Below are 27,485 nucleotides of genomic sequence, written 5' to 3'. Positions count from 1 at the left end.
TCAACAATGGTCAACTATTAAGTATAACTATGTCTATTGGATACGTGTTGGGTGCTCAGTCCTCAGAATTGAATTTACTCTATATATATAATGCGGCCGGTTTCGACTTGTCATACGTTGTATGACCCGCCGCGTACGAGTGCGCGGCTCCCCTTATATCGTAAGATTAAGAACGAGTGGAATGACCGTGGATGTCACAACGTGATACAAGTTTCGACAGAGCGAGTTCATGCTTTTGCACCGTTTTAACTTTTGCGCCGTTTATAATTTTGCAGTTCAACTGCGATAGTGAAGTCCCGGCTTTAGGCACGGGTTACACTTACACTAGACCTAGTTAAAATGGCAATAACTTCATGATTCAAAAAAAATTAAATTCTCATATTGAAAATGTCTCAATTTTCACTAAAATCATACCTGAACATATAATACATGATACAGGGTGTCCCAAAAAGGCCGGCGACCAAGTGACTTTTGTTAATAACTCTCCCCAGATTTAATCTAAAAACTTGAAACTTCTCGAGTCATGTGCTAACTGCTATGATGCTTTCAAGACAAAACTTCGTCAGGAACTTCTAATTAAGAGCTTGTAGAGTTGCCGTCTACTATAGTAGTAGAGTTGCCGCCGAGCATACTTCGCCGTATAAATTCGGTCCATTTTGTTAAAGTCTGAAACTGAATTGACTTCCAACATTTTATGGCTCAAACTGGTTCCGGAACTGCGTCACGGTCACGTGATCACCCTGTGAACATGACAGCTGCAGGATCTATATAGCTCGTACGTGGGATCAGCTGATCACCTTCTTAACTGATTATAATCGATTAGGTGCCCGGTATTCAGCTGCATGCTTACGAGTGAGCAGCTCTGTTAGAGCCGATCAGGTATCCAATCGGCAATCAGCAAGTAATACCCACAATGAATAAATGAATTGCTAATTACACGACTCATGTGAGGTTCTCAAGCAAATGATGTGGTTGTCCAAGATAAACATCGCATAATGTTCATTTCGGGACCAAAAAGTTATTAAGACTGATCACTTGGTAGCTTTTTATTGAGTCACCCTAAACTATCATACTTCTATCACACTATAATGACACACCTATATTATATACAATCATGAATCAAATCAAAACAAGGGTACTAGAAACGTGTACACATCCTAAAATCCTAATAAATCTCAATATGTAATAATTTAAATCGTAATTTACACCTAGAGTATAGAGCTGAGAAAACTAAACAAAAATAAATCTAGTTATTATTATGATATTAAATGGATTATGAGATATTTATTTGTCAAGGCATCACTGTCAATTCGAAGCACTTTCATCGCAAAAAGTGTACGAATGACGAAACATACCAATGTCTCAATATCTTAAAGTTAAATTCGATTTAAACTAAAAACTACCGACTTCAAACTGATATCGAATAAGTAAAATCCATGTAATGTAGAGTAAATAAAAGGGTGAATAAATACGCACTTGAAGCGCTTAAATTGAAATCGCAGCTAACTTATACCATGGTAACCAATAACATGGTTGCCAGGTGAGAAGTAAGCTGAAACAACAGTCGAAAGTCCTAAAAAGTAGAGTTGAGGGTCTCTGGTAGGTTATTCTAATTGTAGCAAATCCAGGTGCCTTGCTACAACTGATTGTCGTCCTGTAATGAGATGGTTATTAGGGGTGGTTATTAGGGGTGGTTATTAGGGGTGGATATTATATTTTGCAACGATTTGTAAAAATAACTCAATTTAAGGATAGAATAGTTCTTCAAATAGTCATTATATTTATGTAAAATGAAAATGCAAAAATTAAGGTCACAAAGGATATAAAATGTAGCGGAAAAAAGATCAATGGTTTAATGAAAGTCACAATAGCAAAATATCTTCAATGTTAAATGTTTATCAGCGATTAGCAGGGACAAAAGGATTTCGCGATTATTTTGGCCAAAAATCGCGATACCGCGAAATTTAACAGGCTATACATTAAACTATACATAAAATTTGTCGCAAATAATGGGAAAAATCGCGATTCCGTACATGCCGCGATTTCCTTTTGTCCCTGGCGATTAGTGAATACGGGTAGGGGATGCATAGCAGATGAATCAGTGAATTGTTAAATATGAACGATGAAACTCGATTCTGGGGATTGTGAAACACGTGATCATATAAATAGTTCAGAGAAACGCTGATACTTATTAATATTACTTTGCAATGAATGATGAATAGTGACTTATGAAACCAGAGAATGATGCTTCAGAATATGCTTAGGTTTCATGATAATCAGTAAACAAAGCTCACCTACAACCTAGCAATTCCAACCTACCCTCATGGATACAAGTCACAAATGTCACTCAACTGGAAGTTTAAATAATCAGAGATAATGAGACTGAGTTAGTGAGAGATGAGGAGTGACATGGAGTGGAGCGAGGTCAGGGTGGGTGCACACTGCAAATACCCTACCTCAATCACTTTCATTTCAACTAGCCTTATCTCTCACCTGGTAACCATGGTAACTAGCTGGTAACCATGACAACTAGTTTATCTCCCTCTCATGGTCCGTTCGCTGTAAAATAAAAGGAGAACAGTTGTTTCATGAGCTGATAAGTTGATAATTCTTATCTTGATTCTATTCCGGGATTTACTGATTTATAAGATTTAGCATGCGCGCAATATATAAATATTGGATAGTAGTTTAGCCCTACATCGGGTGAATATATAAATAGCAAGGGGGGGAGGGGGGGGGGACCGAGTAGCTGCATATTCTATACATCCCGGGGTGCGAGGGGGAGAAGGTATACAGGATAATATGCAGGGAGAGGGGGCCAAGGGATATCAGTGTGCAAACGTTTGAGCTTATTAGTCACTGAATACCTTGTCATACGTTGTATGACCCGCCGCGCACGAAGTGCGCGGCTCCCCCTGTATCGTCACCATAGTGAAACGACCGTGGCCTGGGGGTCGCAACGTGATACAATGAATACCCGCGCGATAGAGATTATTCTTCGTTATGAGTATTGCTGAAAGCACAGTGTAAGGCCTACACGGACCGCCTCTAACTAGCCAATCCCTGTTTACATGCCGTGTAGCAGGGGACTAGAAAGAGCTAGTTATCAGCAATCATTCGGGGATTACATCAAATGATGTTAATTGTTTTCAGATTGCCGTTATTTTTCGCGACTATTTTAGATATTTTTAATTTTAATGATTGGATCGACCCAAATGAGATAATAAAAATGCATTGTGTTTGGCTATTCACAATATACCTGAAAAGATGGAAGGTTTATCTTCTCAGATGACCCAGAATCCAGATAGAATCAGGTGAGATACGACACCTTAATTGGACTTTACTTTACTTCCTGCATAATCTCATGGTGCAAATCTAGTGTCAACCCAATCACCTGATTCCACGTATAGTAAACAAAAACTTCATCTGAATTTAAACTTTCGTACAAAGTTTTTCGGATTATGTTTCATATCGAAGTACCTTTTGCAATTTGCAATATGTAAAAATAAAGTTTCTATCATTTTCCCCGACTAGACCCCAGAAAGAGTATAAGTGCATGGCCTTCAACAATCGCATTCTAAAATTTTGGCGACAGAATACTTGAATGAGTATTTACAGTATGGGGTCGTTCACATATTACGTAATCACTTTTTGAACAATTTTAACCCCCCCCCCCGGCCCCCCTCCGTAATCAGTTATATACACAGCTATTGTGTCAAAATTAAACAAGTGACTAGCGTAATCATTTGGAAAATCCCCCCCCCCCTCGGCTGATTACGTAATATGTGAACGACCCCTATGCCATCTGCAAAGTTACTCAAACATGAAAAATGGCTAAGTTTATGCCGAAACATTTACACACTGACTCAATTTCCGTTTAAGAGCATGCCACGGCGATTCCCTTCAAACTCGCCTAGAAAATGAACTGTAATGGACTAACACAATCTTTATCGAATCTTCATCAGAAAATCAAGAAGGCCGACAAGAACTTTCCAACTAATCTGTAATCAAAAATTCTGGAACGGAACAATTTAATAAGCGTATTCTACAAGACCTAGCTGGACTTACGAGTGTCAGTCGAATGGTCGCACATGCCGATAAACTCGACGTGTCTGAAGTTAGAGGCTAGCATACTCTTCACATGCTCAGTGTGTTCAGAGTTTCTCGTCTCTACCATACATCGTACCTGAGTTAAAAAGTGTAAACGCAACACTGAACACCAGATCAATATCTGAATCAGCTATAATGGTGTTTGTAGTTAATTAAAACCGCAAATGCAACGATTAAGGGCAGTATCACAGTAGCCCGACATGTGTTCGCGAACAGGTGTGTTAGGATTAGGGTTATGGTTAGCTAGGCCAGGGTTATGGTTAATTAACCTAATTGCTAATGGCGCGCGCCATGATATGCATGTGCATGCATGGCCATGCATTCATACTGTGACACTGAGTGTCTGTTATAAGCTTTTTCATTACAAAATGTCGCCGCGCGCTACAAAAAAAATTTGTAATTCGACAACTTCCAGAAGGACTTTCCACTAAACTGTTCGAAAATGCAGGGCCGAACTGAAGATGAATCCGAAATTTTGGAAACATTTGAGACAGCTTCATATTTTTTTAATGTATTTGTCCGTTTTAAAAAACACAAATCTTCAGTCTTGTAGCCGTTTTACTATCTGAGAAGTTTTCTAAAAATCTTATAGTAGGATCTAGAGATAATAGACTATCGTCAAATATTGTTCCGCAGAAAGTCCAACTCAAAACTTCAGAAGGACTTTCGACTAATTTGTTCCAAAAGGCTTCAATCATTCATTCAGTTTTGATTTTATAACTCCATGAAATTAAGGAACACCTTTTTGTTCTTATGCAACAATATGGTTGAACTTTGAATTTTGCTAAAATCATTATAAAACTACTCTTACTTCCTTACCGACGTTAATAAGCAAAAGAGCAGCCTGGAAACACTTACATAAATATATATAACCAGTAATATTAGTAATATTACTCACCCTAACTGCAAACACGTCTTCTAGTAGCCACGCTCGCTCGTGTAGAATATCTTTTATACTGAAATATATTGACTTTAATTAACGGTACATAGTTTTATTCGGACTACCGACTATTGTACTTTTTTTCAGGGCTAAATTTGGATTTGTAGTGTAACTTGTCGACGTCAGAGTTTATACTCTTAATGGTATGAATATAACGGAGGTGGAAAGAGCGGAAAATTTAGATTTCTGTACCAGGGATAAATTACAAACCAAATACCAAGTAATATTATATGCGAAACTAGCCACCATACATCATGCGAAAATATAGACTGCATAGAGAATATTTCGCAGAATATATAGGTATTCCGTTTTTATATTCCGGTATACAGTAAAACCCCGATTTACTGCGCCCCGATTTACCGCAAACCCCGATATACCGCGGCCATTTTCTTTCTCCCAAACACCGCGGTAAATCGGGGTTTTACTGTATTATGACGCGTAAAACTATTGGACTACGATGTATGGGGACTTGCCACCCCATGGCCACCCCATATAATATAGCATTTAACAATTTCCAAAATCACAAACCAAAATAGAAAGATAGAACAACATTGATATAATGGTGCTATAGCATAGTAGTTGAGTAGTAATATTAATTGCATGGTTTACCGTGTCTGAGAGCCGTGACAGGAAAAATGGTGGACCATGCTACATATTGCTACGTTATATTATCATGGTTATATCTGCATATTATGCATATTATGCATATTATGCATTGCATAAGTGTACCAAATCTTGACTCTCTACACAATAAATGGCATATCAATCAAAAGTCTTTAAAATCCCCCTTCCAGGTCATTTCTTTAAGAATACAGAGTGGATCAAAGATATTTGCAATGCTAGAAGTTAGGTGTATTATGAAGAAATAAGAAATAGCACGATTTTGGAGTTCTGGGTCTACGTATAGCTACTATAATATACCAGGGTAATAAAATAATTGTTACACCCCTCTAAATGTTAGTTTATGAGATAATTTCACCTGATACAACTTTGTATCATGATTGGGCTATTGTGCGCCATGTTACTTTTTGCGTGATTGCATTCCTAACCTTGGGTTATATTGGCCTATGTTACCCGACTCTGTAGTCTGTAACTATGGTAATTATATTACCCGACTCTGAAGGAATTAGAAAGTCTACAGGGACTTTAAAGCCTGTCCTCTCTCAAGAATAGTGGGAGGATTGAAATACCAAAAGGCAGGGCTGCTTTATGTTGTAAAGTTGAAAAAAAGTTGCACAATTGACAATTCTATAGAAATAAAGCTTTGTAAGGATTACTTAAGGCACGGGGGAGAGGAGCTGGCAGGGTCACAAATTCTAATACTTAGCTACTCAAATAAATATTATGAGGGCTAGCCTAAGGCAGCCTGGCTCTGAAAATTTACAAACTATATGGTACAAGGAACTAACAATTACTTCTAGGACCTATATCTGATTTGTGTGATTATTTCCAGATTTGTCACTGTTATTAACGTTAGAATGAGGTTGTTTATTGTTCTGCTTATAGTACTGTTACTGATAAACGCAGTGGTTGCGTCACGTAAGAATAAGAAGAAAGATAAGGCCAAAGCTCCAAAACAAGGAGGAAAGCGGCGCGACAAATGTGTGTTGCATGTAGGTGAGTTTTAGCACACGTGGTTAAATTAAGTCTTTTAAAGAATCAATTTTGTAAGAAAGTTGCCTGATTAGATGATAGATCGCATAGCTGTACAACAGTATCATAGTCAAATTTATATTTGCCAGTAAACTTGTAGCTATACAGTGTATTCTAAAGAATTTAATAAAAAACCACAGAATTTTCAATATAACTTTGTTTCAGGGCCTCCACCTCCAGGGTCTTTATCAGAGACTCACGTGTCTTGTAGAACTTCGACATTCTTCGGGTTTATGAAGGAGCTTCGTTACGAGACTTCTCTTGGTGGGAGAGGGTTAAATCTAATAACTGGTACGTTTTGCGTGCGGTTAAAAACTAAGGCGCTTGACCGAAATTCTGAGGACAGCCACTCCCTTTTTTAGTCCAAATAGTCAAATACAGTAAAACGTCGATTTACTGCGACTATTTCTTCCCCCAAATGATAGCTAAATAGACATAATATGAACAATTAAAACCCCGATTAACCACTGAACACTCCGATTTATCAAGGCTGTTTCCTGTAAGAACTAAAACGGATCTCAACATTTCGAAGATAATCCGTTTGCAGATGTAATTCTTTTTAGTTTCTAACATAAATAACAATTACACATTTTAACAGAAGACGTTTCCAAAGTCTGTGTTTGGTGCGAAAAGAAAGACAAGAAAAAAAAGAAGAAAAAGTGCAAGAGCGGCAAACGGAAGTGCTTCTAAAGGAGAAGTCTTTTTGGGAAATTTCCGAGTCAAAGCTGAACTTCATTTAAGAGAGAGTTAATAAATAACTAATTTTGTTAGCTGGAATATGATATATTATCGTAGCGAAATATTTAAAATGCTACTTCCTTATACTTATGTTTTTCATTTGATGATGAAATAAGAATTTTAGTTTAAATTATGTTCAACAAAAATATTTCATAACATTGGCTGGTTAGTATACCAACAAACTATATAATAATGTTTCATTTCTAATTTGATGTCCCGTCAGTAAATGTCTCGTCAGTAAATGTCTCGTCAGTAAATGTCTCGTCAGTAAATGTATCGACAGTAAATGTTTCGTCAGTAAATGTCTCGTCAGTAAATGTATCGACAGTAAATGTTTCGTCAGTAAATGTCTCGTCAGTAAATGTCTCGTCAGTAAATGTATCGACAGTAAATGTTTCGTCAGTAAATGTCTCGTCAGTAAATGTCTCGTCAGTAAATGTCTCGTCAGTAAATGTCGGTGGAAGTGTCAGAAATTTGTTTATGGAAGCATTTTTTAATTTTACGTTCGAAAAAAGGGCGCATAGCAGTGCTTGAGGCGCTGCATTTTTGTATTTTACAATTCTTCAAAATAATGCCATCGCACTGATACAAATTTTAGTAAAATGTCCAAGAAAAATTAAGTATATATTATCGTAGCGAAATATTTAAAATGCTACTTCCTTATACTTATGTTTTTCATTTGATGATGAAATAAGAATTTTAGTTTAAATTATGTTCAACAAAAATATTTCATAACATTGGCTGGTTAGTATACCAACAAACTATATAATAATGTTTCATTTCTAATTTAATGTCTCGTCAGTAAATGTCTCGTCAGTAAATGTCGGTGGAAGTGTCAGAAATTTGTTTATGGAAGCATTTTTTAATTTTACGTTCGAAAAAAGGGCGCATAGCAGTGCTTGAGGCGCTGCATTTTTGTATTTTACAATTCTTCAAAATAATGCCATCGCACTGATACAAATTTTAGTAAAATGTCCAAGAAAAATTAAGTACTCCTGTCTCCTCAATAAATACTATATCGAAAATTTGATGTGAGTAATAGTAAGAAGATTTACAAGAAAGCCGATGGGTAGAGAATATCACCGGCAGTCGGTAAATTGTGGAAATCCTGCTCATGGGGGGGAGGGGGGGGGGGGCCTGCTCATGTACAGATTTGAGAAGCCTATTCTAGAGGCTCTGGGCTCTGGATAGGGAACATAATTTAAATACCCCAAATTCTCGAGAAAATGCGAGGAATTATTTCCTAACTTGACACGGTGGTTTTGCTAGAATTTCACTTCGCTAGAATTACACTCCTTTCTTTTAAGATGAAGCGTTCCGTTGTTGTGCTTTTAGTTGTATTGCTGATAAATGGAGTGGTGGCCGCAGGGAGAAGTCCTGTATGTTACGTAGGTAAGTTTGCAGCGAGGCCACAATTGATGGATAAACAGTTTGCACACTGCGCACAGTGACAAAGGGGATTAGCAGCTCTCTAATGTCATTATTCACTCCTATAACATACTATAAGGTGTATTCTTTCCTTTAGTAACTTAAAGCTTGAAGGAAAGAAAAGAAGTAACAAATTATTTCAGGGCCCGCAACAGTTTCAATATCCAAAGTATCCTGTAGCACTGCAGCTCTGCCTGGTTTTATGCGGGATCTCAAGTTCGAAACTTCAGTTCACGGAGCAGGGCTCACTTTTATCACAGGTACCATTATTTCGGTGGGGATAGAGTAAAGATATCATATTATCCTACATTTATTTGTTGGGAGTGATAATTTACACATTGTATGTTGTGTAAATCGTATCCCAAATTTACCGGGAAATTAGCCCATATTTACCTAAACTATAGTCAGTTCTTCAGTTTGACAAAAGCGATTTGCATTGTACACTACTAGCACTACTAGGTCAGTACTAAGTCTACACCCGGCTATTTTTCAATTCCATATTTTAATGAATAAAGCTAGATCCTTACTATTGTGACCCATTATATTCACAGAAGATATAACTCGTTGTCGCTGGTGTGAAAGAAAAGAGAAAAGAGAGAAGAACAACAAGAAAAAGAGAAGGGATGGAGAATTAAGTAAGCAGTTCTAGAAGTAGAAGCGAACCCTCAAAAAGACATTTTCAAATTACATGACAATTGTTTTCTCTTAAGATTTAAAAGAATGGATTACATTATTCATATTTCATACCTAATGAAATTTATATATAAATAGTATGATATCAATGGTGTAACATTGGTAACAGTAGTTTTTGTTTTGTACTTGTTGAGTTAAGATTTTCTATCGACTATATTTAAGTTCGGTTGAAAGAAACAAAAATGATAATACAACTATACAAGGCAACTAGGTCATCTGTCAATGGTCCCATAAAGGTCTCTATAAGGTGTCTCTATAAGGGTTGCTTACAACAACATGGCGAACCTAGCGAACTAGGATCGAGGGTCCGATCTCCTTATCGCTATCCCAGTTATATGCGGACCTTAACGGTTGCTTAAAGAATGAATCCATAAAGGTCGCTAGAAGAAAAAACTAAAATTCAGATTATATGGAAAGCCCGGCTATTGTAAGCAAGCTATCTGAAGATAAAGCTGAACTGTAAAGCTGTAATATTATACTCCCCCGGCCGCGTATGTACTCAAGTCACTAATAAGCTAATAGTCACCTGGCGCCCCCATACTCAAGTCACTAATTGTCACCTGGCGCCCCCCCCCTACTCAAGTCACTAATTGTCACCTGGCGCCCCCCTACTCAAGTCACTAATTGTCACCTGGCGCCGGAGTCAGTGAGCATCTGAGTAAGACTGTTCATTCCTCCCGGAGCATCCTTTACCACGACGGTGAAAGAGAGCAACCTGCCGTCAGCAGCTAGTCCTCGCTCCAGACATCTTCCTAGCACCGTAGTGTCTATATTACCTCCGCACAGGATTGTAACTACTCTGAGAAGGGGACAAGTTATACTACCAAGATCACAATTAAAATACCAGTTCAATTTAAAATAAAACGGTGACCATTCAATTCTTGTACGTATGAAGAGAAATTATTAAAAGAAAAAATATGAATCATACTTAAACTGGTCCGAAGTCGTTCACTTAAGAAAATAAAAAAACCAGCTAAATGAAAAAGGTATGTATTTAACAGAAATAGAAGTGCCAACAATTAAAATAATTATTAACTTCTTTCCTGCCAGTTCAGGGAGTAGTCCATCCATGAGAGCAGCTAGTCCCACAACACCACTTCCCTCAACTACTGCTTTTTCTATCTCTATCAGTCGCAATATTGCTAGTGCTATCGCTTTCTCACTGCAAATATGTTCAGATATGTTATCTATGATTTGCACACTGTATCTCGACATACACTGTAAATCGTCAGGCATTTTATATCGCCATGTAGTAGATAGCCTAGATCCCTTTGAATTACAGTCTAAAAAGAAATTTCATTCGGCGATAAAGGTTTTAAACGTTTTATGCTCACAATACAATTTGATATTGAAGTTTCTTTATTGCTGTTTATGACTTGATCTATGATCTTAACATATTGTCACAAAAAACATCCAGTTTCGTTTGTTTTGTTGGACGTATTAATAGTCTAAACAATTCAACTATTGAACGTGTATGAAGACGGAAACACTGAGATACTATCTACATTACGTCTAAACAATTCAACTATTGAACGTGTATGAAGACGGAAACACTGAGATACTATCTAGTATCTACATTACGTCAGCTCCAGTGCAGTGTTACGTCAGATCTAGTTATAACGAATATCATTATATTATTACTAATGACAGTTGGTATTTATTATTTGATTCTATCAAGTATAATTTAATCCGACACTCTTGATCTTAAAGCTAGTTTACTAAGTGGCCCTTATGAGTCATGACTTGGTAATACATGAGCAGACTATCACGCACATACAAACTGAGCGCTGTATAATACATGCTGAGTGCTGTATAATACATACTGAGTGCTGTATAAAACATGCCGAGTGCTATATAAAACATGCCGAGTGCTGTATAATACATGCTGTCTGCTGAGTGCTGTATAAAACATGCCGAGTGCTGTATAAAACATGCCGAGTGCTGTATAATACATGCTGAGTGCTGTATAAAACATGCCGAGTGCTATATAAAACATGCCGAGTGCTGTATAAAACATGCCGAGTGCTGTATAAAACATACCGAGTGCTGTATAAAACATACTGAGTGCTGTATAAAACATGCTTAAAGTAAATAATGTGGCTGTGCAATTTGCATGAAAAGAAGAAGAATGTGCATGCTATAATAGCCATAGTATGCTGGGAACTATTCCAATACATTACATTCGTGAATCGTGACGCGTGTACATTAGAAGCATTTAGTATATTATATTCTAAACAATTAACATTCCGTCAAATCCGTTCGTCACACATTGTTGGATGAACTCTGCCAATATTTTAGTACTGTCTGTCGTTCATTAGCTATAAATGGAAACAGTAGACTGTATTAGAATTTAGACACAATCCAACAATGCGCACATGATATTACAGTAGGATACAGTAACCTGGGTATGGGTTGAGCATGTACACAGTACAATATGTATATCTAGTGTACACTGTACATTAGAAGCAGAGCTAAGTCATCATATCCGCCATTACACTATTAGCAGCTAGATCTAGGTAACTGGTAACTATCTGCTCGGTAATTGGGTGGATATTTCGGAAGGATAGATAAACTATTCTTAGAACCCTCAAAAAGTGGCGAATTCATTTTGTCATACTTATGCTTTATTAGGCCTAAGAAACGTAAGAAGTTCATTTACTTACTTACCAAAGTTTTACCAAAAACTATTGCAAAGTGTTAAATACATTTATTGCTGTAAATTTGAATATTCTTGCAACAGCTCCAAACTTACAAACTGACCTACAACCCCCTCCCCCACAGCGGGGCCCTTCATCATGCCACTGGAAGGATGATGCTATGAATCAGTATTATATGACTAAAGTAGTAAAGTGGTACACTACACACCTAACTGTAACTACTTTGTCGACTAGAGGCTGTGCGGTGACGAACGCGTTGAGACCCACAGTGGGCACAGCCAGACCGTCAGCTAACGAGACGTGAGTTGCTGCGCGCACTGGCTTTCCTGCTTTCAGTGCTTCTGTGAAACTCTTACATCTGACCGCCTCAACACCCTGTTAAAAAATATAATACAAATTCAAATAATCGTTAAAATGCTTTAGCAATTATATCTACAATTATAAACAGTATAGACTACAGGGAACGCAAATCAAATCTACATTATAGAGGTGTGTTAATGAAAATGATTAGAAGTGAAAATAAAAGCGCTGGTTTACAGACTCACGATGATCTTAACGTCAGGGTTCATGTTTTTAGCAGCCACAGCAACTCCAGCAATAAGACCCCCTCCCCCCACTGGGACTATAATAGCGTCCACATCCTCCACCTGACTGCAAATCTCCAGACCTATGGTTCCTTGTCCTGATATAATGTCGGGGTGGTCGTACCTGTAACATTTAGTTAATATCAGTATTTAGTTAGTACCTGTAACTCTGTCAAATTTTGCAAAGTGGTAACTCCCAGGAAATTATTGATTTAATAACTCAGTAAGCCATGTAATCAAAACTTATCAAAAGTAGTTCTTGAAGTTTTGAAATATTTGAAATATTTATCGAGCCATCTAGGTGTCGTGTCACTGTAATATTTAACAAGCTGTAATTCAAGAATCTCCCGAGTACCAACAGTTTTGATTTAAACTCAGTTTGTGATTTTTGAACCTTGCCTTATTGGTTCAAAGCATGAAATATTCTTATCTATTAATCTAATAACGACAGGAAACGATAAGAATCAGGGAGCGTACAATGCGTATGTTCCATCAGTCAGCACGTGATATAAGGGAAATTGATTTGATTATCTGATATGGTCTGTCACACTGGCCTTCTTCCGCAGAGTTTCAAAGACTTATACTCATGCTTATAGTACGACACATTTTCAAGGACAAACTGATCTTATAACTAATTTAAATATTAAAATTTCATCATTTAAACTCTCTTTAAACAACCGGCAGTAATGTCTTACCTACATAACAATTATATTATAATTATAACACTATTGAAGGAAATCATTTTGAGCAAAGCAAACCCATTTATGTAGATTTGACCGCTTTTCTCTACTATAGTCATAGCGTGATCCTTGGCCTGAAATGAAAGTAATAATGCAGACCAACAAAATTTCATCATTAATTGTTAATATGCATTTGAACATATATTTTTGATTTTAGAACGATGGTTCTAGTAAAAACACAAAAAATTACATCTGATGTATTATAATGAAAAGTCGCACCTCAGCAATACTTGCACCATGAACAATAACATTGGCCTTCATCTCTTGGCACTGTGAAATCTTCATAATCGGAGCAACCACAGGCATAACCACCGTCACCTAAATAATAACGAGGCATTATAAGAGCTGTAACTGTAAGTGGACAAGCAGACATTGTGTAAAAAGGTGAATATGAATCATAATACAAATATAAGAGCCTATTTGCAACATACAGTGACGTCCAGGAGTCCACCATGATAAGCTAGAGCCAGAGCATGATTACCAGCTGATGCTGCAATAACGCCCTTCTTTCGTTCCTCATCTGTGAGTTTTAATAGGGCATTACGGGCTCCTCGCTCTTTGAAACTGCCTGTCCTCAGCTCATATTCTTTTTTTAAGTACAGCTCGCATCCCAAGATGGCGCTTAAAGCCTCAGATTTCTGAAATATAGGGTCATAATGTAACAAATAAGAAGCATATCTTTTATCAATCCCATCAACTCATCAAAGAAATCGCTATTGATTTCCACTTTACAAGAAAATTACCATAAACTATGTATAATCAGTTATTAATTAAACACTGACAACTAGAGGGGTTTTTTGGATCCCAGATTTGGTTCTGTAAGCAGCAGCAGTCACATCTCTGAATTTGACTATAATACCAGCTGCACATTCTGGAGCTAACTCAGCCATAACAGGTTCCTTAACTGGAACTGGGTGTCTCTTGACATGATTAGTCGAAGGTGTATCTTTATCAGAGACACGAGATTTTCTCTTGGAACCCACAGGAGCTTCAGAATTACTCATGTTGTGCTAACGATGACAGATATGTGAAATAGACTAGAAAACATCAATTTCAAGAAAACAACAATTTTTTTAGTATCAATTAAAGCAAACAAAAATATATTTTATGCAACTATACATGATATAAATAAATAAACTAAACTATCGAATAAATTATAAATTTATATTAATAATTCGATCTGGAAAAAAGATTTGTAAATTAAGATATTTAATAATTAAAACATCATAATTTATATCAAGTGGTTTAAAACGCCCAAAATCGATCTGAGAGCTTTTCAGCCTATAGTACAATCATGATAGTAATAGTAAGTGTGTGCTGCTGCAATTAGATTAGATTACTGCAATTTAAAGTTGTTAGGAGTCCAACTTCCAAGTAATAAGTATCTTTTAAGTCAGCTGCCTGTAAAGGTATTAATAGTGCTTTGGTTCTCAATTTTATCAAGTTAATGGAAGTTTCTAGGCAATTGCTTGAAGTGAGAATTTGTTTATGAACAGTGTTCCAAAGCTTGGCTGCATTAAACAAAAAGGTATTTGATTTATTTATAAAAGAATAGCCGTTAGACTCGTTGTACGGTTTGAAATGTTGATGGCCTCACAACTGATAACAGTGGCGTAACGTTGCCTGTTGGCCCCCCACCGAAAATGCGCCCCCCCCCCCCTGTTGGCGCCCCCTCCCCTTTTAGCGCCCCTCCCTAAAATTGAACAAATTAGGTGATTTCAGAGGATACGTCGGTAAAATCTCTAAAGAAGTGTGTTTCTAGAGCAAAACACGCAGTTTTGCTAGTACCTCAGTTAAGTTTTTCAAAATTGTCCCACATTTAAACGACGATTCTGCACCCTCCTAAGATGGCGAGAGAATTCTGAAATGCAGTGGTATTTGAACAAGTTTTGAACCGTTAGAATCTTTAGTCTATTAAAAATGGGTTTTGTATGCTCCTTTTCAAAGTGTTTATGGCCTAATTTTGGCATGCCATATGGTCTAGTTCATGCACATATTGATTGTTTATCACCAAGAAGGATCCTTATACAGTTCTTCTGTGTGATAAAAAGACTATCATTTGACCGTTCTTTGATGACAACGCCCCAAACACTTAAAATAACTGAGATTTGATTCAAAGAGAGCATTATATATTTTCAAATATGGTTCAGCAGGTATCGAGTGCCGAATTCTACAGATTGCACCAGTCATGGAATGCAGTTTTTTATGGATGTAGAGCTGACATATCCTGAAATAAGTGCATCAATTGCTACTCGCAAGAGTGTAAAAATGGCATCTGACCTAATAACTCAACAACCTGAAGTCTGAAGACTTTAAAACTATGCTCTACCCCACTCAATCTGATGATTCTGACCGTTTTAATGCCCAAGATGAGCGCTTAGCTCCAATCAGAAGCTGACATATCTTGAAATAAGTGTAATAATTGTTACTCACGAGAACGCTAATATAGAAAAATCGGATTTTTGGCGATTTCTCAAAAACTAAGTCTCTTAGGCCTTTAAAAGTATCTTCATAGCACTAATATAAACATGCATCTTAGGCACATTTTGGTTCATAATTGAGGTCTGTATCTCAATCGGAAGCCAAGATAATTTATAGTGGGGGTCGCAATATGGGTGCGGTCAAAAAGGGCGTGATTCCGAGAAATGCCCCACTTGTGAAAAAGTGTTCCCGAGTAATTAGTGTTATTTAGGGTCATATAAATCGGATTACATCGAGAAACTCCGCGGACGTCCCAATTTGTGCGGGACTTTTGCCAGTTACCCGATTATTCTCAGATGTAGCGCAGCGACACCATTGGCCTGGTGCGGTAAATCACGCTGGATAATGAAATGATAAAGTGGTACAAAGTATAAGTTTCGCGCGCTATGTTTACACAATATATTTGTGAGTCCGTCCCACATTCCAGAAACACACTCCAGACAAGTCGGTCCAGACACTAGTGTAAAGCGGTTGAGCTGATCAGTGTTCTGTGTTATATGCGTGAATATATAGGTTATATATTTGACTGTGGTGTGTATTGTGTGTGTTGTGTTGTGTGTGTAGTATGTAATCTATATGAACTAGTTTGTGTGTTCTTAAATAAGCACATGTCATTTGCATCGAAGTTGAGTTCTGACCATTCATCAGTGTTTCCAGATTGTTGAGCATTGAGTAGCATATTCTTAATGCGACTTTTAACAAGTGCAATTGGGGACGAGAAGTCAATATTACTAGAAGGTTTAAGGAGTTTATTCCACATACTCGAGGTTTTATATGTAACAAACAAATTGGTTGCGGAGGAGGTAATAAAGTAGTTATCACGTCAGGGTGACTTTTGAAATAAGTTGTACATCGGTATTGTGAAGTTTGATTATTTTAAACATTTCAAGTAGACAGTGTGTGGTACTTATACAAATTATGCACGCAGAGTATTTTGTTTCTGCAGAGGAGGGGTTTACTTGATTCTCGTTTATAGAAGTCGGCTCCAAGTTTTTGGGATCCAATTGGGCGGGTTCTAGCACATGTTTTGAACTTATTACTGTACGCCTCTTGATCACCAATTTATAGAATACGAGTGCACTTTTTTTGAATTTTAAATAATACTAGAGCAGGTTAGCAAATGGTCTGGTCTGTGCACAAGTCTCATCATATTCAGAGACAGGCTTGAAATGGATGTAGCAACATTTGGACATGTTGATATGGAGTAGATTACATTTCATGTAAAAACTAGCAAAGGTACCAGCAATGAGCTTTGCCGATTTTTTCACAACAATTATAGGTACGGTATGTTACTTGCCTTGCCATTTTGAAAATCTCTGATCACCTCGATAATCTTGCCTTCATTGTAAGTTTCTTCCAGGTATATGGAGTCAGATACTGAATTAGACATGAACTGAGCAAATGATTCCACTGGTTCCAGAGAAACACTATTGTTCAACAGTACATTTTTATTAAGATTATTTGCAAAATATTCACAACATTTTTAAGCAATTATTCGTCTGCAAGTGACTCTCTGACCATCTATGACTAAATCGTCCTTACATCTAGACATAGTTTTACCACAGAGTTCATTAATAACTTCTCAAGTTAGGTAGTTTTAATGTACAAGTCTTCTTCCATTCGAAATACAACCCAATTTAGGCCCTGGGTAATCCAATGGTTGGTTAGGCTGTTACGTTTAGTGGTTTAGGAGTGTCACAGCTGTGGTGGAACCTATCGATATCGTTATTTATTTCAAGATAGAGCTTCTCTAGGTTAGCATTACTATAGTAGTAGTGTGTGGTTTTAATTAGCACTGTATAGTTTAAGATATTTATAGCTTATTATAACCATTGATACAAAGGCCATAATTTTTCACCAGCTCTCTAATATCCATCTCGAAGTTGCATTTATATCATCAAACTACACAATATAAACTTAAGCATACTATATAGTGTAAACTTTCTGTCACAACAAGACTGCAACCCATAGTAACAGAACCCTAATGTCTACTAACAATTTTCTTCTGATCCTAATATGAGCCCTAAACTTAACTGAACTAGCGTTTCGGTGTGTGCAAAAGCTTCCAGGTTAAACGGTTAAATTTTACTATTTTTAAATGATTCAGTTTTGATAATTTTACTTATTTATTTATTCAATTATTCATTCTTGTATAGCCAAGACGAGTCCGTTAGTGTTCTCTCTGGTAATTTCATGTTTAATCCTGTTTAATCCTGTTTAATCCTCCTTGCCCCATTAGTTACCTGTCCTTCCAAAACCAAACTAGCAGCCAAGGACAAAAAGTCATACACCAAATGGGCATTATATTTTATGAATTGTTTTACAAGAGTAAATATAGATGTAGTTACATTGAAACGTCGAATAATCTCCTTTCCCTAATAAGAGCATTTTTACTTGTCGCAACAACCGGGATAAAGATAATTTTACACAGAATACAGTAAATATAGGGTGACGGTGGAAGATCTTATCAGATATGACACCCGAGATATAAAGGGATTGGTCTACTACATTGGTATGGATATTGTCAATACAAGCCAGGCATTTGATGAGTTGGTACTGATATGATTGGTGTGAAGCCGTTATTGAATATTATAACTTGGAATTTGTCGTCTGATGGACAATGGAGATTGGTCGTTCAAAATGATGACATTGAAATCACCAAGAATATATACTTTTTTGCCATTCACAATTCAGTTTTGAGAGAATACGTTCATATGCTTTGTTAAAAAGTTCAAGTGATGCGTTTGGGGGACGGTAGGTAACCCTTAAAACAATTGGGTCTTGCCAGCTACGCTAGTGATAGATACAAACAGTGATTCTATGTGTTCATTAAAGCAAGATAAGCCAGTAATTTTGCTAAGTTAAGGTTGACCATTGTTAATGATCTGGCCCGGCGCGCGCTACTTCGTAGCACTAACATTTCGAGAAGAAAGCGGCGCGCGCTACTTCGAAGAAATTTAGACGAGTAACATCCGTCAAAGTTAAGGGAGTTGTGCAGGTAAAAAGTGTGACAAAAGTACCGTGTTTGGTAATCTCCTCCGTAAATGTAAAGTAACATCTGTTTGCATGACTAATATAAGTATTTACTTTTTACCATCCAGTGTCAAACTATTAAATAACCAGCCACGAGTTTATCAGCTGATATCATAATTTTATTTGTTTTGACTTGCTAAATCTTATCACTCGGTAATTCACTGACCATTGTTAATGATCTGGCCCGGCGCGCGCTACTTCGTAGCACTTGCCATCGGGCCATTTCGAGAAAAAAGCGGCGCGCGCTACTTCGAAGAAATTTAGACAAGTAACATCCGTCAAGGTAATTCATTAAGCTTTTTTCCTAAAAATAACATTTATATTGATGATTGATTGACGATGTCAACCTTTCCAGATCGTTGCTTTTCGATGCGAAGCAAGAATGCTAGTTTGCGCGGCGCATCGAAGCGGCGAAATCCTCCAATATTTGATATTGATGATTGATCCGCTCGGATGACTAAATACTAGTTTGACGGATGTTACTCGTCTAAATTTCTTCGAAGTAGCGCGCCCCGGCCCGGCCAGACCAATATACCAATGGTCAAAATACTAATATGCTATATTCATGATATTAATGAATTAAAGTAAATTTTGTCCGTTGTTAATGGACTAGCCCGGCGCGCGCTACTTTGTAGCACTTACCTCAGGCTATTTCGGAAAGAAAGCGGCGCACCCTACTAGACTTCATGTCAAAAGAAGATTTGACGAGTAACACTGGTTGCTATGCCATATGCGTGTCATTTTCACATAAACAATTGTTTGGAGGACTTCGCCGCTTCGACGTGCCGCGCAAACTAGCATTCTTGCTTCGAATTTTTGCTTCGCATTTTTGCTTCGTATCGTTGATCATTGCTTTGTAGCGCGATGCGTTACTGTTCCGCGCCGCGCACTCAATGAGGCTTCTCCATCGCTAGATCGGCGAAATGCACTTTCGTGCCTTACTGGGCCGCGCTCAGCCTGTCATTCCGCCGAATCTCTATTCCAGGTAATGTTTATAAACATAATAGCCTGAGGTCCCCAGGTAATACTGTGCCGCGCTAAGCTGCAATGAATTTACATCGTCAATTAAATCGTTGCTCTGCTTCGCAGTTCTCATAGCCTTCGGTGGTCGCGCGATACTGCAAGCGAGAGGGATCTGGTTATAGAGCAAGCTTCGCAGAGCAACGATCTCGATGGCTTGACATCGTCAATCAAGACATTTGTCTACGTAGGTAGTGCGCCATCGACAGTGAGCCGCGCGGCGCGTGCCAACTGTAGGATGGTTTTTTACTGCTAATTTCGGCCAGCACAATTTTCTTTAAACAAATAGATATTAATTGAGTATCATTCCCAACCTCCAATTGCAACAAAAATTGGCAAGCTTACTCATAGACTTACAAGGAAAGTGTCCGAAAAGTTTAAAGCATATCCAACCATTAAACATTATGTTACAGCTTTGACATACGTTTCAAACCTAAGAAATCCTAAGAATAAGTCCTAATCCTCGCTTCACGTCCCCTACTCATCTCCTTCACCGTCCCATCAACTTATGTAGTTTTTAAGTCTACCCTATCTCCTGGGACTTGCTTTTATGCACACATCTAGATTTTTTTATTAGCATTTAAATTATTATATTTGATTTTATTTCCACTTCGTGATATTGTAACGCGGTTAAATGTTAAGATTCTATTTTTATACTTTTATTCGGCTTTTGTTTTATATCTGAACTTATTTATGAATTGATGTATAGCCAAAACGAGTTCGTTAGTGGTCTCCTTGGTAATTTCAAGTTTAATTTCAGTTTAATTCCAGTTTAATACGTTGCATCGAGCGTGCTAAATCACTCTACAGTCGATCTTCGAGATTATTCTAAAAGGGCCCCCGACAGTTGAAACCAGCTTGAATCGATGTATTTTCGGCCGCTGATTCCGAATCACCCCCCATGACATAGGGTTAAAATGCTCCCCTGCCGAGATATTTGCGAAAAACTGTCTTGATCACGTGATATGACCGTATAAGGAAGTTGGTCGAATTTCTCGTTAGGGTTAGGGTTTCAGCATATGCTTTTGTTAGGGATTGGGTTAGGGTTAAGGTTGGCATCAGATTAGAGGGCTATGATTTCGAATAGTCATTCAGGGCCACCAAGAGAACGTGTTTAAAAAGTCACGTGGCAGTCGAGTGTAGAGTGATTAATCATCATCCACGTTGCATGCCACTTTTCGCGCCGCTACAAACTGATCTTTACAAAAAGGTATAACAAATTTTGTATTGTGAAAATTCTCACCTTCTCTAGAAAACAGTGGTACAAAAATTTTAAAAATCCTAGCAAATTTATTTTTATCGTGCACCCCCTACATGAATTCGATTGTTTAGGTAGGGAGTGCACGATACAAATAAACTTGCTCGGATTTTCAAAATTTTTGTACCACTGTTTTCTAGAGACTGTGAGAATTTTACAGTAACATATTTGTTATACCTTTTGGAATGATTAGTGAGTTTCGCCTAGGTCATAGGTGTTGACAGATGTTACTCGTCTAAATTTCTTCGAAGTAGCGCGCGCCGCTTTCTTCTCTGGCCCGATGGCAAGAGCTACGAAGTAGCGCGCGCCGGGCCAGATCATTAACAATGGTCAATCATAGGTGCCATAACGAATTTCGTCAAATTACGCGACTTTTACACCTAATTCATAATTTTGCTCCAAAAGCCGCGCACCATCAAATATGGCCCATATTTGATGGTGCGCGATTTTTGGAGCAAAATTAAGTGTAAAAGTTGCGTAATTTGACGGAATTCGTTGATTTTTGTCGAATTATTTTATATTATATCTTCGGTTCCTGAACATGAATCATGCTGAAAATTTGTCAGAACCTTCCAATCATACTCAACTACCGAACCTAATTTAATTTAGTTGGGAGAGATTGGCTTTGATTAAGAGGTCTAAAAATGAAAAAATAGGTATAAATTCGTTAATAACTGAACCCAGCAAACCTTACCGGCTGGGGTATATCTCCAAAAGTAAAATATATAGAACCTTCTTAACGGGTGATACTCGTAAAATATCTGTCCCAAATACAGGACCGTCGACGAGTCACGTCCAACTCGGCGCGTACTGTCCTGGTAGGTTGTAAACCTACAAAACGTGTCATAATTAATTAACACATAACTGCATGATGGTGTTGCGCGCGCAAAATATACTCCTTCTATACACATAATTATATGGGAGTGGTCTATTTAATTTTGCGAAGGATCAGATTTTAAATTAACGTATGACGTAGCTAAGCACTAAGACCGTCGGGCTTAACGGGTGATACTCGTAAAATATTTGTTTCAAATATTATTATTCAAGACCGTTGACTAGTCTGCGACTCTGCAACTTTCACTTTCGTGCACGATTATTCACGATAGAATTACTAAATAATTATTCAGTATGAATATGATTAATGAATTGGACGTGGATTCATCGTCGAAAAAGAATCACAGATCGCAACAATGGACAAACAAGAAACAAAATATAAGAGTTCGACAATTTGGAATAGTGTCTGATACAACAGATATCGATGATCAGTACTCAGTATATAAATATGTCAACAGTCAAGCAAAGATCGAGTGTACACCTACATCGTTTCTCAATTCCTTATGATCTTTATTATTTTCATTATCTCGGCCATGCCTAAATCGGCTCGTCCAATCTTCTTGACTATAGTGGTGATACTGACACAACATAGTTTGATCACACAGGTTTTGAAATAATTATATGTTATAGCTAAAATAAATTTACCAAAATTTAATACATTTACCAAAACTTAAAATCCACAGTTCATGTTTTTAAAAATATTGAAATTTAAAATAATCTTGATCCAATGACAAGAAAGCTCCACCGATGAAAATTTGTTTTGTTAACTAAAGGCAGTGAACTAAGTAGTTAAGCTCGAACTCGTTTCATGCTTGTAAATTCTCCCTTACCATCGGCAAAACATGCTTCAATCTCCGTTTTCTGCCCGATAAAATTGGCAAAGTTCTTTCTCACATTTTCAACGCAATCTGGGATCTCGCCGTCTGCTCTGCACGCTTCTGTAGTGAACTCTCCTGTTAGTGACCAGAAGTGAGCTGCTCCGAAGGAAACTTGTTTCATTGCAATGAAGGATTCCACTATTTTGTTGTTCCCGTCCGGACACATCATGTGTATTTTGACCGCTACATTGGACTGGTCAATCTCATACCTGTCCACAATACCGAAGACGATCCCTGCACCCGGCACTGCAAATTGCGTGACTTGCTTGTGTTCTTTTTCGCTAACATTTGTGGTTTCTGTTGTTTTAGAGCTGCCCATAGTTACAGATCCACCAGCCCCCATGGACACACCCGCTGAGAAAGATGATCCAGTTCCCATAAATCATACACTAACCTCAACTGATGCAGATACGCCTACGTTCCAGTTCTTTTCGTTTTCCTTCGAAATTTCGAGACTCACTGATTCCTCTACAGAATTCGTCTGCGTGATTTCGATCTCGTGTTCGGCTGGTCCGTAACAGGATCCACTGGATTGAGAGCCAATAATTTCAGTTCCAGTGTACTTAGGCTCTAATTCTCCTTCCTTGTCCAATACCTCGACTCTTTGGAGTGCACACTTTTCCTTTCCTGTATATGTTGCACAGATTGGTCTCAGAGAACTTGGCTTTAAACGTAATCGTTCGACCGTTTCCCCTTCTTTTATTACTATTCTGTCCATCATATAGTTATTATTTTGATACAATTCCCAGTCTCCTTTGTCTGCGATTGCAGAACTTATCTTTTTGGCCCAATCTCCTAAGTCTGCTTGTGGGGTCAGGTACATTCGTGTCTCATCCTGAAGATGAGTACCTGAGTAGACTCGCAATTTGGCTGTCGTTTGGTCGGAGATGTAGCGGCAATTAGCAGGTCTGGCTGAGGAATAAGTGTTGTCCATTTTAGCGTTCAACGTCACACCCTCCTGCACAAAGAACATTACGCCCGTGTATGTTGTCTCCGAGTAAAGTTCCCAATCTCCAGTCACTGCCGTCACGCTGCCCGTTTTATCGTCGAAATTTATATCACCAAAATTTGGAGTTGCGCCATTAACAGTAACTGCCGTTCCTTCTTGGTTAGCGTTGTCGTAGAGGATTAGCTTTGGTAAGGGTGGTCTTTTAGCAGATCCTAAACACAACTTAGCGAACTTAAGCTCAGCATCTCCTGGTCTCAACTTGATACTATCTATATTCTATACCGCTCAAAAAGCCGGCTTTGTCCTTCGTTAGCTCATTGTAGGGGATGGAGATGAGAACCTTTCCTTGACATATGATGACCAACTCAGCGTCCCAGAACTCAAATGTGTACACCCTCTTGTTGTCTCCGTCTCCACCAGGGTAATTTATTTTCAGCCACTGGTAATCATACCAACTCTTCTTTCCTCGTTTGAAGACGTCGTTGTTGACGGCCAAGCTTCCACCTTCCCACTGAGGTTGTAAAGCAAATAGAAGTACATCCTTGCCTCCTTTCAGAAATGTCACGTCGCCATTATACACGTCTTTGCCAGATCCTACTACTTTTAAATCGCAGGATGTTTTAAAGGGAACCACAACCCCTTCCACTGCTTTTGTTAGTGTTTCATCAGCAGCAAGGACTCCTACTGCAAAGAGAGCAAGAAAAGCTGTTGTAGCAGTTCCAAACATGACTAAAGAGTTTTATTGTGAGGCTACCAGCTAATATAAAATAACTTTCTTTTGGATATCAGCAAAATTAAGCCGTAACTTAGCACAAGAAAACAGCGGTTAATGAATATTGAATAAGGCTTCACTCGTCCTATAAAAAACTTCCAACATCAAAAACATTATCAAGATGAGCTAAACGAATTGAACTATGAACAACTATCGTCCTTCAAGTGTTGGTATTGTAAGAATGTCCAATGAGTGTTTGTCTATTATAGTAAGACTACTGCCCCTTAATTCCTCAAGAATAGTTCTTTCATTCAAATTTCTGATTGTCTATTATAGTAAGACTATACTGTCCCTTAATTCCTCAAGAATAGTTCATTCATTGAAATTTCTGATTGTTTCTGATAGACTCAGTGAAGACAGATTCTAATGGAAATAAATAGCTGAATAACTTATCGACATTTCTACGTCATACTCATATTCTCAAATTATTTTTTATATAGTAGTGTTGAAAGTATTAAGAATATAGTCCTCAAGAATAATTGTGTTCGTGAAAAATTTGGTCCGTGAAAAACTTGCCCGTGACAATTATGTCCGATAAGGTAATACTTCAAGTTCAATAGACGACATTAGGCAATACAGCTTTTACTACCTAAAATAATTTCATCAAAACTGAAAATCTAAAGTTCATGTTCAAAAAGTATATACATTTAAAATAGTTTTGATCAAATGACAAACAAAAGCTCCACGTATGAAAAACCCCTGGTTAAGTCAACTTAAGTGAACTAATTAGTCTCGATCAACTTGTTGCAAACGTGTAAATGACCCTTTACCATCAGTGAAACAGGCTTTAAATGCAGCTTCAATCTCCGCTTTTTGTCCAAGAAAACTTGCAAAGATCTTTCTCACATTTTCAACGCAATCTGGGAGGTCCCTGTCTGCTTTGCACGCTTCTTTAGTGAACTGTCCTGTTAGTGACCAGAAGTGAGCTGACCCGAAGGAAACTTGTTTCATTGCAATGGAGGAGTCCAGTTTTTTGCTTTTTCCGTCCGGACATGTCATGTGTATATTGACCGGTACATCGGCCTTGTCTACCTCAAACCTGTCCACAATTCCGAAGAGGATCCCTGCGCCCGGCACTGGAAATTGCACCACCTGTGTATGTTCGTTCGCTTTAATATTAGTTGTTTCTGTGGTTTTGGAGCTGCCCATAGTAATCGCCCCACCACCTCCCATTTCCACACCCGCTGAGAAAGACGCCCCAGTTCCTAGGAATCCTACATCAACGGTCACTGACGCAGATACTGTTACGTCCCAGTTCTTTTCCTTTTTTTTAGAAATTGTGAGGCTTACTTTTTCTTCCACAGCATTAAGTTGCGTAAGTTCGATCTCGTGTTCGGCTGGTCCGTAACAGGATCCACTGGATTGAGAGCCGATGATTTCAGTTCCAGTGTACCTGGGCTCTAATTCTCCTTTCTTGTCCAATACTTCGATTTTTTTCAGTATGCACTTTGCTTTTCCTTTGTATGTCTCACAGATTGGTCTCAGAGATTTAGCCGTTGCATCGAATTCACCAAGGTGCTCAATTGTTTCTCCTTCTTTTATCACTAATCTGTCACCCTGATAATTTGCCATATCATACATCTCCCAGTCTCCTTTGTCGGAAACCACAGAAGTTATCTTATTTTTCAAATCTCCCAAATCTTTCTGTGGGGTCAGGAACTCTGTCGTCCCACCCTGAAGATGGGAACTTGTCCAGACACGTAATTTGGCTGTCGTAGGATCGGAGATGTAACGGCAACTTGCTGGTCTGCCCGAGGAGTAAGCGTTGGCGTCTCTTGCGTTTAACTTCTGACCTTCCTCCACATAGAACCTATCCATTCTGTAATCCTTTTCGGTATAAAGTTCCCAATTTCCAGTGACTGCCCAAATGCTTTCGGTTCTCCTACTGAAATTTATATCACTAGATACGTAGTCTGAAGGTAGTTTATCAAAACTTGGTGTTGGACCAATAAGGGTCATGGCCGTTCCGACTTGGTTCGACTTATCGTACATAATTAGCTTTGGTGCCCCATCTGCGGCAAAAATTCCTACTGCAAAGAGAGCAAGCAAATTTGTTGTACCAGTTCCAAACATGTCTAAAGATTTTTATTGTGAACAATCGAACAACCAGCCAGTGGCTTAACGTTAGTGGCTGATTTAACTTGGCGCCCCCCCCGGCGGCTCGAAAAAGTCGCCCAAATTTTTTGTGTCCCTAAAAAAAATGCCCCCTACAGCTTTTTTGCGCTCCTACTAAATCGCTCGCCCAAATTTTAAGAAAATTCTTGGGTAAAGGTCCTTTGGGTGTGTAATTGATCTAAATCGGTGTATTTTTGGACGCTGATTCCGAATCACCCCACATGACGTAGGGTAAAAATGCTTCCACGGAGAGTTATGGGCAAAAAAACCGTTTTGGTCACGTGACAGGCTAGTAAACCATGAATTCGATTGTTTTAGGGCTCGGGTTAGGGTTGTGGTAAGGGTTATGGTTAGCTTCAGGGTTATGGTTAGGGTTAGGGTTGGGATTAGGGTTTATGTAAAACCGTTTTGTACGGCTGCAAAACCATAAAAATCAAAGTCACGTGAAATTTTTGGGCGAGCGAATTAGTCGCTTTTTTGCGCCCCTGGAGCAAAAAAAGGACCCCAAAAGAAAAAACCTAGGGGGCCACTTTTCGTTGAGAAAGGGCGCCTTTTTGGCGCCCCCCGGCGTAGCCGGGGTGGCCGGGGCTGCGTTACGCCAC

The 27,485-nt window shown here is 38.3% G+C and overlaps 4 protein-coding genes and 1 long non-coding RNA gene across 6 annotated transcripts in view; 3 read left to right on the top strand and 2 right to left on the bottom strand.

The window, feature by feature from the left end:
- LOC134816912 (mucin-2-like) overlaps window positions 1–27,485 on the bottom strand; it is a 765,431-nt gene that overhangs the window by 631,004 nt on the left and 106,942 nt on the right. The window lies entirely within an intron of this gene.
- The window catches only part of LOC134816928 (arginine kinase-like), a 92,602-nt gene that overhangs the window by 33,886 nt on the left and 31,231 nt on the right, over window positions 1–27,485 (top strand). The gene's annotated exons all lie outside the window — the stretch shown is intronic.
- Window positions 1,103–14,549, bottom strand: LOC134816420 (L-threonine ammonia-lyase-like). 2 transcript variants are annotated; one of them, XR_010160404.1, is made up of 12 exons: window positions 14,326–14,549; window positions 13,975–14,181; window positions 13,763–13,861; window positions 13,562–13,617; window positions 12,765–12,927; window positions 12,428–12,594; window positions 10,599–10,724; window positions 10,194–10,361; window positions 5,009–5,066; window positions 4,069–4,186; window positions 2,494–2,559; window positions 1,103–1,654 (listed from the first exon to the last, which is right to left on the bottom strand). XR_010160404.1 is itself a non-coding variant. In XM_063825257.1 (11 exons), exons 1-11 carry the CDS (start codon window positions 14,545–14,547, stop codon window positions 1,605–1,607), a joined length of 1,434 nt encoding a protein of 477 aa, XP_063681327.1. In that variant the 5' UTR covers window positions 14,548–14,549; the 3' UTR covers window positions 1,507–1,604. The 2 variants fall into 2 exon arrangements, 1 of the variants encoding a protein (XP_063681327.1); XM_063825257.1 differs by lacking the exon at window positions 2,494–2,559 and having other exon boundaries at window positions 1,507–1,654.
- LOC134817518 (uncharacterized) lies at window positions 6,470–7,599 on the top strand. The gene is made up of 3 exons (XM_063826660.1): window positions 6,470–6,667; window positions 6,869–6,994; window positions 7,302–7,599. Exons 1-3 carry the CDS (start codon window positions 6,529–6,531, stop codon window positions 7,391–7,393), a joined length of 357 nt encoding a protein of 118 aa, XP_063682730.1. The 5' UTR covers window positions 6,470–6,528; the 3' UTR covers window positions 7,394–7,599.
- On the top strand, window positions 8,674–9,624 carry LOC134817560 (uncharacterized). The gene is made up of 3 exons (XR_010160534.1): window positions 8,674–8,833; window positions 9,013–9,129; window positions 9,421–9,624. It is a non-coding gene; the product is annotated as an uncharacterized LOC134817560 (long non-coding RNA).

Source organism: Bolinopsis microptera, chromosome 6 (assembly GCF_026151205.1).
Source record: "Bolinopsis microptera isolate Bmic1 chromosome 6, MBARI_Bmic_1.0, whole genome shotgun sequence".
NCBI lineage: Eukaryota > Metazoa > Ctenophora > Tentaculata > Lobata > Bolinopsidae > Bolinopsis > Bolinopsis microptera.
The sequence above is the reverse complement of the archived record's forward strand: the minus strand, read 5'-3'. Positions and strand labels throughout refer to the sequence as shown.

Coding starts and splice junctions, on each gene's coding strand:
- LOC134817518 (XM_063826660.1), top strand. CDS start 6,529: ATGAGGTTGTTTATTGTTCTGCTTATAGTACTGTTACTGATAAACGCA. Junction 6,668..6,868: donor CAAATGTGTGTTGCATGTAG/GTGAGTTTTAGC, acceptor ACTTTGTTTCAG/GGCCTCCACCTCCAGGGTCT. Junction 6,995..7,301: donor AGGGTTAAATCTAATAACTG/GTACGTTTTGCG, acceptor ACATTTTAACAG/AAGACGTTTCCAAAGTCTGT.
- LOC134816420 (XM_063825257.1), bottom strand. CDS start 14,547: ATGAGTAATTCTGAAGCTCCTGTGGGTTCCAAGAGAAAATCTCGTGTC. Junction 12,595..12,764: donor ACCCTGACGTTAAGATCATC/GTGAGTCTGTAA, acceptor ATTTTTTAACAG/GGTGTTGAGGCGGTCAGATG. Junction 1,655..4,068: donor CGACCATTCGACTGACACTC/GTAAGTCCAGCT, acceptor ATCTCATTACAG/GACGACAATCAGTTGTAGCA.